A 14,111-nucleotide genomic window follows, 5' to 3' on the forward strand; every position below is an offset into this window, starting at 1 on the left:
CAGAAAAGCGGGTAGCAAACAGCCCGGGAGCATGTTGACAGCTCCCATACAAACTGAGCGTACCTCTTTTTGTGGGCCCAGTGGGCCTAAGATGGCCTTTGATATTATCTAGCAAAATTTTTGAAAATGGCGAATTGTATAAATAAATATAGTTTTTGCCTTGTTTCGGTTTAAAACAACAAAATAAGCAGTTTGGAATCATTTTTGTAAAAAACTTGTTTAGAGATACGCCTCGTACAAATATTAGTCTAGAACAGTTGAAAGGAGCGTGCCGCGAAAGCCGTCACGAAAAATAAGTTTCCCATGCAAATTTTGAGTTGCGTAATTAATGGGCGGATCCGACGAGGCCCACTGGCCATCTGTCGGTGAACACGCGCAACTCACGAAAACTGTCATCTTAGGGTCCGGCTGGTAGCAAAGTGAAATCCCGAAGAACTGAGAGTAAATTTTCTACCGCGACAGGTACCGCGGTGGGGTTGACGTCAGGTGCAAATTTGATTTGCTTCGATATTTGCTACCCGCGCTGGAGATGCACTAACCCAAACAACTGAAGAAATGTATAAATCTGTTTATATTTTTCGCTAATAACAGGCGCGAGTAAAAAAAGGGGGATAAAAACCATGCAAACAAACTCTCTCTAGTCGAAATCCGTCAGAATGCCATCGCTCACGTTGAACAGATCTTCGTCGTTGGTGCCCGTCGAGGAGGGGGTTGGCGGGGGAGGCGGCTGGTCCGCGTCCGTGTCCAGGGATGGGGCAGGTACGGCAACGGGCAAGCAAAAGTCCTCCGTGAGGGATAGTTTGCCGATGGCCACTGCGATTAGCGTGCTGGAGAGGTCTTCGCCGGATTTGTTGGTTTCCTGGGGAGATGGAAGGGATAGTTATTTGGATGTGTGCCAAATGAGTAAAATTTGCGACATTTCAGTGATTGAGAACTTGGGACGTGGAACGTGGTGTCGAGAGAAAACTGGAGCTGGGTCTCGGTAGCTTCAAGGTGGCAGCCCCACGCCGAGACTAGGTATTCGCAGCCTCAATTCAGCTGCATACCGAAAATCACACCATTACGAACAATCAAGAAGGAATAAGGATCCGGAACAAACGGCATAGACCTAGGCACGAAAAGGACACCGATTGGAAACTCGGAACATGGAACTGCAGATCGCTACGTTTCGATGGGTATGAGTACGCTCTGTTGAACGAGCTCAAACCCCGCAACTTCGATGTTGTAGCACTGCAGGAGATGTGCTGGAAGAGAGATGTGGGAGGATGATGCTTTGGAACTCACTATGTACCAGAGCGGCGGAGCCGATCAACGACCGGATGTGTAGGTTGAGGATTAAAGGCCGTTCCTTCAACTATCACATCTTCAACGTACATTGCCCACACGAGGAATCATCCGATGCAGAGAAGGAAGCGTTCTTCGCGAAGCTGGAGCAGAAGTTCGACAGCTGCCCGCAGAGGGACGTCAAGATTGTCATCGGAGATATGAACGCCCGCATAGGAAGGGAGGAGATGTACAACCCGGTGATCGGGCCGAACAGCCTGCACACCGTCACGAACGACAACGGCCAGCGGTGCATCAACTTCGCAGCCTCCCGCGGTATGGTGGTACGCAGCACATTGTTCCCACGGAAATACATCCACAAAGTCACCTGGACATCGCCTAACCAACGAACAAAAACACAAATCGACCACGTCCTCATCGACGACCGATTCTTCTCGGACATAGGGAACATCCGCACGGAACCGGCTCCCACCGCCGTTCAACACCGAGCGGTTGCGGCTCAGCACTACGTGCAGCAGCTGGAAGCGAGCCTGCCAACGGAGGAGGAACTCGGCGCTGCCTCGCTCAACGATGGATGGAACAGAATATGCTCGGCCATCGGCAGTGCCGCTAAAGCCGCGCCAGGTAGTACGGTCCGAGTTGGAAAGCAGTGCTGGTTCGACGAGGAGTGCCAGCGGCTACTTGAACAAAGCAGCTTATGCGGTGAAGCTGATAGCCGCAACTGATGAAAGCGTGGGCGCCATATTAACAAGCGCTGAAATAGCAGAGAACAGTTTTCAAGCTAAAGAATCGCCAGCTGGAAGACCGCGTTCGCGCCGAAAAGGAGCAGCTGTTCCGGCAGAACGAGAGGCGCAAGTTCTACGAGAAGGTTAAAGGGTCCCGCAAAGGCTATGCGCCGCAAGCCAACACTTGTCGGGACGCCGAGGGAAACCTTATGGACAAAGGCGAGATGTTGAACAGGTGGCAGCAGTTCTTCAACGAGCACCTCAACGGCGATGTAGCGCATGGAGACGCCCAACTTGGACCGCCCGCTGCTGACCAACAGTTCCCGGCACCTGATCTGGAGACGGTGAGGAAGGGATCAAGCAGCTGAAGAACAACAGGGCCGCCGGTAAAGATCGGTTACTCGGTGAGCTCTTCAAATACGTTTTTTTTTCAAATAGTTTTCATGAAACATAAGGTCCTTATCATTTAAGTCAATGTATACAAAAAAGGTTGTATCTTCGGTATATTTTTGAAAAATAAAATACAAATACAACATATACAGGAGAGCAGTTGGCGAGGGCGGTCCACTCAGTGATTTCTAAAATCTGGGGGGAGGCGAAACTACCAGAAAAATGGATGGATGGTGTCGTGTGTCCCATCTACAAAAAGGGCGATAAGCTGGACTGCGGTAACTACCGCGTCATCACGCTTATCACCGCGGCCTACAAAAACCTCTCCCAGATCTTATGCCTTCTGCAGACACCGTACGCACGGAGGTTCGTAGACCCCTATCAGGCGGGCTTCACTGGCGCGCGCTCAACCACGGACCAAATATTTGGTCTCCTACAGATCCTCGAGAAATGTCGTGAGTATAACATATCCACACATCTTCATCGATTTCAAGGCAGCGTACGATACAGTCGACCGCGAGCAGCTATGGCAGATTATGCACGAGAACGGATTCCCGGATAAACTGACTCGGCTGATCAAGGCTACCTTGGATGGTGTGATGTGTCACGTGTAGCTTGCTTTTGCTGATGACATTGACATTGTGGCAAGAATCTTGGAGACGGTGATTGGTATCTACACCCGACTGAAGGTACAAGCAAGGCTTGTAGGACTAGACATGAATACGACGAAGACAAAGTACATGAGAGGAAGCGGGTCCAAGGACGTCGGCCCCGCAAGTCTCACCCCTCTAACTGTGAATGGTGATGAGTTGGAGGAAGTGTGCGAGTTCGTGTACTTGAGATCGCTGGTAACCGCCGACAACGACACCAGCAAAGAGATCCGGACTCGTATTTTTGTTAGGAATCGTGGGTTCTTCGGATTACGGAAGACCTTCACATCGGATCGAGTGCAACGCCGCACGAAGCTGACGATGTACAAAACACTGATTAGACCGGTAGTCATCTATGGCCACGAAACCAGGACGATGCGGCAAGAGGTGTCTGACGGAGTGTGGCGACGATGCATGAACCACAAACTGCACGCGTTTCTTGAAGAACCGACCAACGCCACCCAGGCGAGGATCGGGAGGCTCAGGTGGGCCGGCCATGTCGCCCGAATTGACGGGAGTCAGACTACTATTTGACCACGCTGAACCAGCTGGCGGAACAGGCAGAAGAGCAGGGAAACCGCGCACGTTGGGAAGATCATGTGAATGGTGATATCCGGAAGATCTGTAACCTGGGAAATTGGAGAGTAGCAGCACAAAACCGAGAAAGATGGCGTCTTCTTACTTATGTCGATTACATTGATATAATTTCGGAAGACCTAGAAACGGCGAAAGGGGTTTGCACCGACTTGAGAACGCAAGCAAGACGGGTTGGACTGACCATGAATACGTCCAAGGACCAGACACTGATTAGACCGTTTGTCCTCTACGGCCATGAAGCCTGAAAGCTGCGGCTAGAGGAAGAACTTGAAGGTTCAACAATCTACGATTCTGATTCTATCAAAAAACGTTCAACCTACCTCCACATTGAGCGTCCTCTCGTTCGCATCGTCCACCCCATCGTCGTCAAACTCCGCCATGTCCGCCTCACCAACCCTCCGCTGCTGCTGCTCCTCCCCACCAATCCCCGAGTCGGCATCACCATTCAGCTCGGTTATCCGTATCCTCGGCACCACAATCCCCCCGCCGCCGGAACTCTGCCTCCTGATCCCGCTCCCCTTCGCCGCCCCCACCAACGGTTCTAACCGCCCGGAGGGCGACGTCTGCAGCTGGTCCAACTGTAGGAGCGAACTTCTCCGCTTGGTGGGTGGTCCCAGCAGGAACATGGGATCCGGGGTGGGTTTGTCCTCGCTGTAGATGGACTTGAGACGCGGGGACGGTTGGAAGGGGGGAGTGGGTTCTGGTGGTGGTGCCGTGAGTGTTTCGTTGGCGTTAATACTGCGTCGGTTGAGGGGGCAGGGTTGCTTCTCGGGGGTTCCCAGCAGGGTGGAGGAGAATTCTGGGCGCAGGGAGATGTCGGAGAGGGACGAGATGTTCATGGTGCTGTTGACGGGGTGGAGGTTTTGGGGGGTTGATTTGGGTTTGCCTTGGGCGGTGATTTTGTTCAGCATCGAGAGTGGGTTCATTTTTTCCTTGCGGGCTGGTTTGGGGACGGCGAATACGTTGGGACTTGAGGGGGGTTTGGGTTTGCGGGCGGAGCGTGGAGTTCGCGGGACTGCTTGGCAAATGCTGGACGAGAGGATTCGCATGCGCAGGTTCAGCTGGTGGACCTGGTCGTCGTCGAGGAGGGCTAGCCGGTTTCGTTTGGAGGTTGGTCGAGTGTTGCCTTCGGTTGCTTCTTGGAAGTTGAGGGTGATCGGTGGAGTGTTGAAAATCTTGTTTCGAATTCCGAGATCGTTGTTCAGCTCGTCGAGTTCGTCCTGTTTGTCGAGTTCTTGGAATTTGGCATCGATGAAGGGCAAACTCCGTCGGAGTGAGGCCAACTCGTGGCAGATTGTGTCCGATTTGACGGCGACCTTTGAGATTTCCTTCAGCTCAAACTTGAGCGACTCGACGCTTCTCACCGAAAACGACGCAAAGTGATGGGTCACTTCCGGCAGCATAAACGTTAAAATTTCAAACATTTTGACCGCGTCTATCTTGCCATTCTCGTCGAACACCTCCCGAAAGTGGCACGCATTGTCCGGGTAGAGAACCTCCAGCCGGTACAACGTCTCCTTCAAATCGTCCTCGTTGATCCCGAGCGTAAGTTCCTTCGGCTCCAGCTTCCTCCTGGCCGTAACAATGACCTTGTTGTACTCCTCCGTAACGACCCGCATCTTCTGCCTCCATTCCTCATTCTCCTCAAACCTCTTCCGGTTGAACGTCCCCCAAAGTTGCATCAACTTCTCGAAGCTCATCTGCCTCGCCGGCCCGTCGCAATTCCGGAACATCTCCTCGAGCAGCTCGTCCACCTCACCAATCCGGCTCTGAATCGCCGCCAAATCCTTCTGCACAATCTCCCTCATCTTGGCGCCAATTTCGTCCCACTCCCGATGGTACTCCACCAACCCTTCCACATCCCGCCGGCTCACAATCTTCCCCTCGGCCACCGTCGCGCCACCACCGGCCCGCCTCAGCTCCTCCTTCAGCACGAACTTGATCAGCACCAGCAGAAACTTCATGAACTTGGCCCCGCCCGGCAGGACCACCGTGTGCGCCTTGATCCGCTCCATTCCGTCTAGCTTGCCGCGCTCCACCAAACTGTTGACGTACTCGACCGTTGAGCTGCGGAACGCACTCTCCGCGTTCTTGTCGTAGATTGGCCAGTAGAAGCGCTTCCGGAACTCCTTCACGTCGTACACGTTGAACAGGAAGTGCAGCACATGGATGAACGCCTTCGTGTTGGGCTTCAGGAACATGCCCTTCACGAAGATCGCCCGGAACTGCTCGGACGGGGTGTGCCGCTTGGCCAGCGCGTTCAAACAGTAGAAAATCGCCCCGTCCAGCTGCTCCTCGCTGGCGCTGATGTTGGCCACATTGGACAGCGTGTTGGATCGCTTCAGCACCGTTTTGTTCATCGCGCACTGCTGGGCATTCGAAATGGTTACAAACAAACGAACGGAACAAAGAAACCCGGTGTGAAACGACAGAAAAAAAAACGGTTCCTTCCCACACTCGCCGCTTGTTGCACTTTGGTTCTTGGTTGACAGAACTGCCTTTTTGAATTTGCGCGACGCATCGATGCAAACTGTCAGGTTGAAAACAAAAGCAAAAACTGACAGCAAACTTTTACGACCGCGGTGCATCTGACAGCATAGCGGTAGGGCTGTGCCGAGTGCGAGTGCGGTCACAGACAAGTGCACTGCGATTGAATTGTTTTCAAAATTGGGTACTAAAGTCCTATGTCAATTTTTATGTACAACGGTAAAAAACACGATTAAAAACCATTTCTGATCACTTTTTTTCATTTTAATGCAAAATTTTTTTTTTGACAAGACAACATTTTTTCGATGGATCAATGGTCAAGTAGGAGCTTTTCTGTCAAGAAGGACCGCGAGGTTAATTTTTCAAAATTGCTTTAAAAATCCATATTAAACTCTTTGTGCTCGTACAAAGGGTCATTGGACTCAGAAAAATAAGCTTTATCGCTGTAAACAATAATATCAGCAATCTAAGCTGCATTTTAGGACCCAATTAAAAATAAATAAACACTGAAAAACTATCGACTCCCAACGGGCACCTAATGTTGGCATATCAGAACTCAAGACTTTTTTTGAAATGGTCCTACCCAGTCACGAAATATTCTAGCGGAGCTGATTATGCCAGAATCCTGCTAGAACGGTGGAACATTTCTGCTAGAATGCTGTAAGAATATCCAGCTCTGTGATAACTCTGCTAGAACGTCGTGACTGGGTATAAGCTATTGTTTTTCATATGTTTAAAGGACCTATTAAAAAAACTCTAGAACTTTGCTATTCGATTACAATCTTTAAAAAGCTTTTTGACATGAAATAGGTGATAAATAGCTTAGTGGGAAGCTTCTGTCAACAATTTTACAAAATAGTGCAAATTTGATGGATTTAGGATCGAGTACTGCCAAACATATGAGATTTTTTTGGCAGGTTAAGCACTCGCTCCTAACTCCATCCAATTTGCTGATTTTCACTATTTAAACAACTAACTTTGCAGAACTTTCGATAGAAATTTGCTTGCTCATTTTCTATTGAGCTATTTATCACTCGATTTCAGTCGAAAACGCTTTTAATGAGTAGTTATTGAATGTCAAAGTACTGATATGGCAACATTAAAGGCACGCTGGAATTAGATGTTGTTCACCTAAATCTTAAAAAAACGAACAAACAACATTAAATCATTTATTTGTTAATAATTTCAAACGGCCGCAAATCCTTCGTGATCACAAAGTTCGCACCGTCCTTGCACATCCGTGTGATGAGCCGCGCCAGATTCTTGGAATCGTCCAATCCGGAATGGGGCCGTCCCTCGAACCCCAGCCCACGTTTGTCCAGGGCTTCGCCGAAATTCAGCGGACGATGTTGGTAGAACTTCTGTAAGATCAAAATTACATCAACAATTTGTGTTCAAGTTCAAGTTTCCCCAAACCCTACCATATAAATCGCCCGCACGTCGATCCACTGATCGAAGCAGGCCGGCTTCTCAATCCGTTTCCGCGTGCACTCCTTGCTCAGGCACTTGCCAAAGTCCCAGTCGGACCACGTGGCGAACGCAACACTTCCGCTTTGATTGCCGGGATCCGTTTTCGGCAGCACCAGGCCCCGCTCCCCAAGCACCTGCTTGAGCCACTTGCCAAACAGCGGCAGACAGGTTTTCAACGGGACGCCCCCCTCAACCTGGTCCTGCCGGATTCCGGTCAGTTTGGTGCAGAATTCGCTCAGCCGCGGATTTTCCACCGGCATCACAAACTGCTGGAACTGGGCCTCGACCTGGCCGGTGACCATGTTCAGCAGCACCGCCGGGAATTCGATAATTTCGTGAGTCTTCCACTTCATGTCCTGCTCGGGCCAACACGTGGCCTCAAAGTCCATGACCACGAGGTAGCGGAACGTTTGCGTGCTGTACTTGGACGCGGGCGGCGCCGACTGGTGGGGCTGCTGCGAGCTGGCCATCTCGGTGACGTGGATCGTCTCGACGGCGCCGATGGACCTGAAATGAAATTATTGCATTAATAAGTGTTAAATCATTCATGGTTGCAGTATTCAAACTTGGCGAATTCGAACAGCGACTTTTGCGAACTGCTCATGACTTTTTGACCTGAAAATTTAAATTTTTATTTGTAAATAAACTGAACCGTGCGTTACCTTGCGTTACTAATGTCAGACGCCAGTGTAACGCTTTCAATGTGTGAGTTTGAAATATTTCAAAATCCGCTGGGGATAGGGGATTTTGGGCTGTAGGCTGCAGGAAATTAATTCCAACATTATGTTTTGCTCATTAGGGCCCTAACCTCTATGTTTATTTATATCTAGAGTTTTTTTTTGAAAAGGTCCAATAAACCAAATTTCCACTTTCTGCTGTTTGATTTGATTGATTGATTAATTTTTTTTTATCTGGTAGGAAAAGCCACCAAAGCAGTAGCACCGAGAGTAGCACCAAAAACCTACATCGTTTTAATACATTATACAATAAATTTTAGTGTTGACAATTATTTTTAAATATCCGGTCAAACTCCATTGGTTTCCACCTGTGAAGGAGTTTGGTTGATCCTGGCAAGAGAAATCGGAAAGGATGTAAAAGAAAGTGCATAGCTTATGGCAATAAAGGCAAAATTATAGAATAAAGATAATTGTGTAGGAAAACTAACTTTTTAAACTGAGTTTAAGAAAGAAGCACAAGTGAAAAATAGAAAAAAAGATTGGAAACAAAATAGTCTACTATGTAACAAGAAAATCAAAGGATTTAAGGATGTGTTCAATAACAATGGGTTCATTCAAAAAAGAGAGCAACTAAATCTGTTCCAAAAATAATTATATCATTGAGTACCTTTGAAAGATATGCATCTTTCGCCGGCTAATGTTGATATATTGGGTCGGTCTAATAAATTATGGCTTCTGGTAAAGTGTTGATGGTTAGATAATTTGAATTTTGTGTTACTGTGAGTTTGTTCATGTAAACATAAATAAGTGAAGCAACATGTTTGAATTACATAAATAGCTCTGACAGGAATGATGTTTTTGTTAACAGTCAAAACCCGAAGCCTGCAAAATGCGTTACAGTAAATTTTCGCAGGCTTGGGAAATATGCAAAATAGCACCAAACTTCAATGTTTTATAGTGTTTTGGAATCGTCAGAATGTCTACTTTAAGGAAAAAATATGCAAATTAGTGGATTTTTGGGCGGGGCTCGGGGGGAGGGGGTGAACGAAAAAATATCCGAGCAAAATGCGTTACAGTAAATTTGTAAAATTTATATCTTATGCAAAACATGACCAAAACTCAAAGTTTTATAGTGCTTTGGAAAGGTCTTCACATGAACTTTATGTTAAAAATATAAAAAGACTATGTTTTCCATAAAGTTTTACTAAAAAAGTTAAGTAAACATTTATTGTTCTATATACTAATATCAGTAAGAGAATAAAAACATGACTTTTCATTAGAAACATAATCATGCGACATATCTAACTTCTCCAAATTTCATGAAAAGTCATTCTGCAACAAAATTGAACCGATTCAGCTGAACCGGTTCACCCAACCGGTTCAATAGTTGTACCGGTTGAACATTTCTGGCACAAAATGTATCATGCGACATGTCTAACTCTTTCAAATTGCCTGAAAAGTCATTCTGTAGCAAAATTGAACCGGTTCATCCAACCGGTTCGATAGTTGTACCGGTTGAACATTTCTGGCACAAAATGTAGCATGCGACATATCTAACTCTTTCAAATTGCCTGAAAAGTCATTTTGTAACAAAATTGAACCGATTCAGCTGAACCGGTTCATCCAACCGGTTCAAAAGTTGTACCGGTTGAACATTTCTGGCACAAAATGTAGCATGCGACATATCTAACTCTTTCAAATTGCCTGAAAAGTCATTTTGTAACAAAATTGAACCGATTCAGCTGAACCGGTTCATCCAACCGATTCAATAGTTGTACCGGTTGAACATTTCTGGCACAAAATGTAGCATGCGACATATCTAACTCTTTCAAATTGCCTGAAAAGTCATTTTGTAACAAAATTGAACCGATTCAGTTTAACCGGTTCACCCAACCGGTTCAATAGTTGTACCGGTTGAACATTTCTGGCACAAAATGAATCATGTGACATGTCTAACTCTTTCAAATTGCCTGAAAAGTCATTCTGTAACAAAATTGAACCGATTCAGCAGAGAAGGTTCATCCAACCGGTTCGATAGTTGTACCGGTTGAACATTTCTGGCACAAAATGTAGCATGCGACAAATCTAACTCTTTCAAATTGCCTGAAAAGTCATTCTGTAACAAAATTGAACCGATTCAGCTGAACCGGTTCATCTAACCGGTTGAAAAGTTATGCTTCCTTAAATTCTTTATTTTTTTTAAATTCTTTATATTCTCTAAATTCTTAAAGAATTTAAAGAATTTAAAGAATTTAAAGAATTTAAAGAATTTAAAGAATTTAAAGAATTTAAAGAATTTAAAGAATTTAAAGAATTTAAAGAATTTAAAGAATTTAAAGAATTTAAAGAATTTAAAGAATTTAAAGAATTTAAAGAATTTAAAGAATTTAAAGAATTTAAAGAATTTAAAGAATTTAAAGAATTTAAAGAATTTAAAGAATTTAAAGAATTTAAAGAATTTAAAGAATTTAAAGAATTTAAAGAATTTAAAGAATTTAAAGAATTTAAAGAATTTAAAGAATTTAAAGAATTTAAAGAATTTAAAGAATTTAAAGAATTTAAAGAATTTAAAGAATTTAAAGAATTTAAAGAATTTAAAGAATTTAAAGAATTTAAAGAATTTAAAGAATTTAAAGAATTTAAAGAATTTAAAGAATTTAAAGAATTTAAAGAATTTAAAGAATTTAAAGAATTTAAAGAATTTAAAGAATTTAAAGAATTTAAAGAATTTAAAGAATTTAAAGAATTTAAAGAATTTAAAGAATTTAAAGAATTTAAAGAATTTAAAGAATTTAAAGAATTTAAAGAATTTAAAGAATTTAAAGAATTTAAAGAATTTAAAGAATTTAAAGAATTTAAAGAATTTAAAGAATTTAAAGAATTTAAAGAATTTAAAGAATTTAAAAAAGTCGGGACCGTGGTGTAGGGGTAAGCGTGATTGCCTCTCACCCAGTCGGCCTGGGTTCGATCCCAGACGGTCCCGGTGGCATTTTTCGAGACGAGATTTGTCTGATCACGCCTTCCGTCGGAAGGGAAGTAAATGTTGGTCCCGGACTAACCTAAAAAAGGTTAGGTCGTTAGCTCAGTCCAGGTGTAGGAGTCGTCTCCTGGGTCCTGCCTCGGTGGAGTCGCTGGTAGGCAGTTGGACTAACAATCCAAAGGTCGTCAGTTCGAATCCCGGGGTGGATGGAAGCTAAGGTGTAAAAAGAGGTTTGCAATTGCCTCAACAATCAAGCCTTCGGACACCTAGTTTCGAGTAGGAATCTCGCAATCGAGAACGCCAAGGCAAAGCTGTAGAGCGAATAATTTGATTTTTTGAAAGAATTTAAAGAATTTAAAGAATTTAAAGAATTTAAAGAATTTAAAGAATTTAAAGAATTTAAAGAATTTAAAGAATTTTAAGAATTTTAAGAATTTTAAGAATTTTAAGAATTTTAAGAATTTTAAGAATTTTAAGAATTTTAAGAATTTAAAGAATTTAAAGAATTTAAAGAATTTAAAGAATTTAAAGAATTTAAAGAATTTAAAGAATTTAAAGAATTTAAAGAATTTAAAGAATTTAAAGAATTTAAAGAATTTAAAGAATTTAAAGAATTTAAAGAATTTAAAGAATTTAAAGAATTTAAAGAATTTAAAGAATTTAAAGAATTTAAAGAATTTAAAGAATTTAAAGAATTTAAAGAATTTAAAGAATTTAAAGAATTTAAAGAATTTAAAGAATTTTAAGAATTTTAAGAATTTTAAGAATTTTAAGAATTTTAAGAATTTAAGAATTAAAGAATTTTAAGAATTTAAAGAATTTAAAGAATTTAAAGAATTTAAAGAATTTAAAGAATTTAAAGAATTTAAAGAATTTAAAGAATTTAAAGAATTTAAAGAATTTAAAGAATTTAAAGAATTTAAAGAATTTAAAGAATTTAAAGAATTTAAAGAATTTAAAGAATTTAAAGAATTTAAAGAATTTAAAGAATTTAAAGAATTTAAAGAATTTAAAGAATTTAAAGAATTTAAAGAATTTAAAGAATTTAAAGAATTTAAAGAATTTAAAGAATTTAAAGAATTTAAAGAATTTAAAGAATTTAAAGAATTTAAAGAATTTAAAGAATTTTAAGAATTTTAAGAATTTTAAGAATTTAAAGAATTTAAAAAAATTTAAGAATTTAAAGAATTTAAAGATTTTAAAGAATTTAAAGAATTTAAAGAATTTAAAGAATTTAAAGAATTTAAAGAATTTAAAGAATTTAAAGAATTTAAAGAATTTAAAGAATTTAAAGAATTTAAAGAATTTAAAGAATTTAAAGAATTTAAAGAATTTAAAGAATTTAAAGAATTTAAAGAATTTAAAGAATTTAAAGAATTTAAAGAATTTAAAGAATTTAAAGAATTTAAAGAATTTAAAGAATTTAAAGAATTTAAAGAATTTAAAGAATTTAAAGAATTTAAAGAATTTAAAGAATTTAAAGAATTTAAAGAATTTAAAGAATTTAAAGAATTTAAAGAATTTAAAGAATTTAAAGAATTTAAAGAATTTAAAGAATTTAAAGAATTTAAAGAATTTAAAGAATTTAAAGAATTTAAAGAATTTAAAGAATTTAAAGAATTCAAAGAATTTAAAGAATTTAAAGAATTTAAAGAGTTTAAAGAATTTTAAGAATTTAAGAATTTAAGAATTTTAAGAATTTTAAGAATTTAAAGAATTTAAAGAATTTAAAGAATTTAAAGAATTTAAAGAATTTAAAGAATTTTAAGAATTTTAAGAATTTTAAGAATTTTAAGAATTTTAAGAATTTTAAGAATTTTAAGAATTTTAAGAATTTTAAGAATTTTAAGATTTTTAAGAATTTTAAGAATATAAAGAATATAAAGAATTTAAAAAAATTAAAGAATTTAAGGAAGCATAACTTTTCAACCGGTAAGATTAACCGGTTCAGCCGAATCGGTTCAATTTTGTTACAGAATGACTTTTCAGGCAATTTGAAAGAGTTAGATATGTCGCATGATACTTGTTGTGCCAGAAATGTTCAACCGGTACAACTATCGAACCGGCTGGATGAACCGGTTCAGCTGAATTGGTTCAATTTTGTTACAGAATGACTTTTCAGGCAATTTGAAAGAGTTAGATATGTCGCGGAGCAGTGCGTGGCCGAATGGTTACGCTGTCCACTTTGTAAGCGGATGATTCTGGGTTCGATTCCCATCTGCTCCAACCTTCCATCGGATGAGGAAGTAAAATGTCGGTCCCGGCCTTGGTTGTTAGGCCGTCCAGGTGTAGGAGTCGTCTCCATGCCATAAGTACAAACAACACACCAAACCAAGCCTACTCCGGTGGAATCGCTGGCGGCGGTTGGACTCGCAATCCAAAGGTCGTCAGTTAAAACACTGGGGTGGAAGGTTCCTTGAAGAAAAAGGTTTGGGTGCTCTCCCCATTCAAGCCTTCGGACTCCTAGGTTCGAGCAGAAACTTGCAATAGAGACCACAAAAGACCCGGGGGTCGTTAATGTGGATGGTTTGATTTTTGATAGATATGTCGCATGCTACATTTTGTGCCAGAAATGTTCAACCGGTACAACTATCGAACCGGTTGGATGAACCTTCTCTGCTGAATCGGTTCAATTTTGTTACAGAATGACTTTTCAGGCAATTTGAAAGAGTTAGACATGTCACATGATTCATTTTGTGCCAGAAATGTTCAACCGGTACAACTATTGAACCGGTTGGGTGAACCGGTTAAACTGAATCGGTTCAATTTTGTTACAAAATGACTTTTCAGGCAATTTGAAAGAGTTAGATATGTCGCATGCTACATTTTGTGCCAGAAATGTTCAACCGGT

The 14,111-nt window shown here is 41.4% G+C and overlaps 2 protein-coding genes across 2 annotated transcripts; both read right to left on the reverse strand.

The window, feature by feature from the left end:
- Window positions 1–552: 552 nt before the first annotated feature.
- On the reverse strand, window positions 553–6,165 carry LOC6044505 (augmin complex subunit dgt6). The gene is made up of 2 exons (XM_001861980.2): window positions 3,967–6,165; window positions 553–859 (listed from the first exon to the last, which is right to left on the reverse strand). The coding sequence occupies exons 1-2, from the start codon at window positions 6,004–6,006 to the stop codon at window positions 638–640; spliced, it is 2,262 nt and encodes a 753-aa protein (XP_001862015.2). The 5' UTR covers window positions 6,007–6,165; the 3' UTR covers window positions 553–637.
- Window positions 6,166–7,284: 1,119 nt separating this feature from the next.
- On the reverse strand, window positions 7,285–8,231 carry LOC6044510 (ERI1 exoribonuclease 2). The gene is made up of 3 exons (XM_001861981.2): window positions 8,170–8,231; window positions 7,555–8,110; window positions 7,285–7,494 (listed from the first exon to the last, which is right to left on the reverse strand). Exons 1-3 carry the CDS (start codon window positions 8,205–8,207, stop codon window positions 7,303–7,305), a joined length of 786 nt encoding a protein of 261 aa, XP_001862016.2. The 5' UTR covers window positions 8,208–8,231; the 3' UTR covers window positions 7,285–7,302.
- Between the last annotated feature and the right edge of the window lie 5,880 nt (window positions 8,232–14,111).

Source organism: Culex quinquefasciatus, chromosome 3, assembly GCF_015732765.1.
Source record: "Culex quinquefasciatus strain JHB chromosome 3, VPISU_Cqui_1.0_pri_paternal, whole genome shotgun sequence".
NCBI lineage: Eukaryota > Metazoa > Arthropoda > Insecta > Diptera > Culicidae > Culex > Culex quinquefasciatus.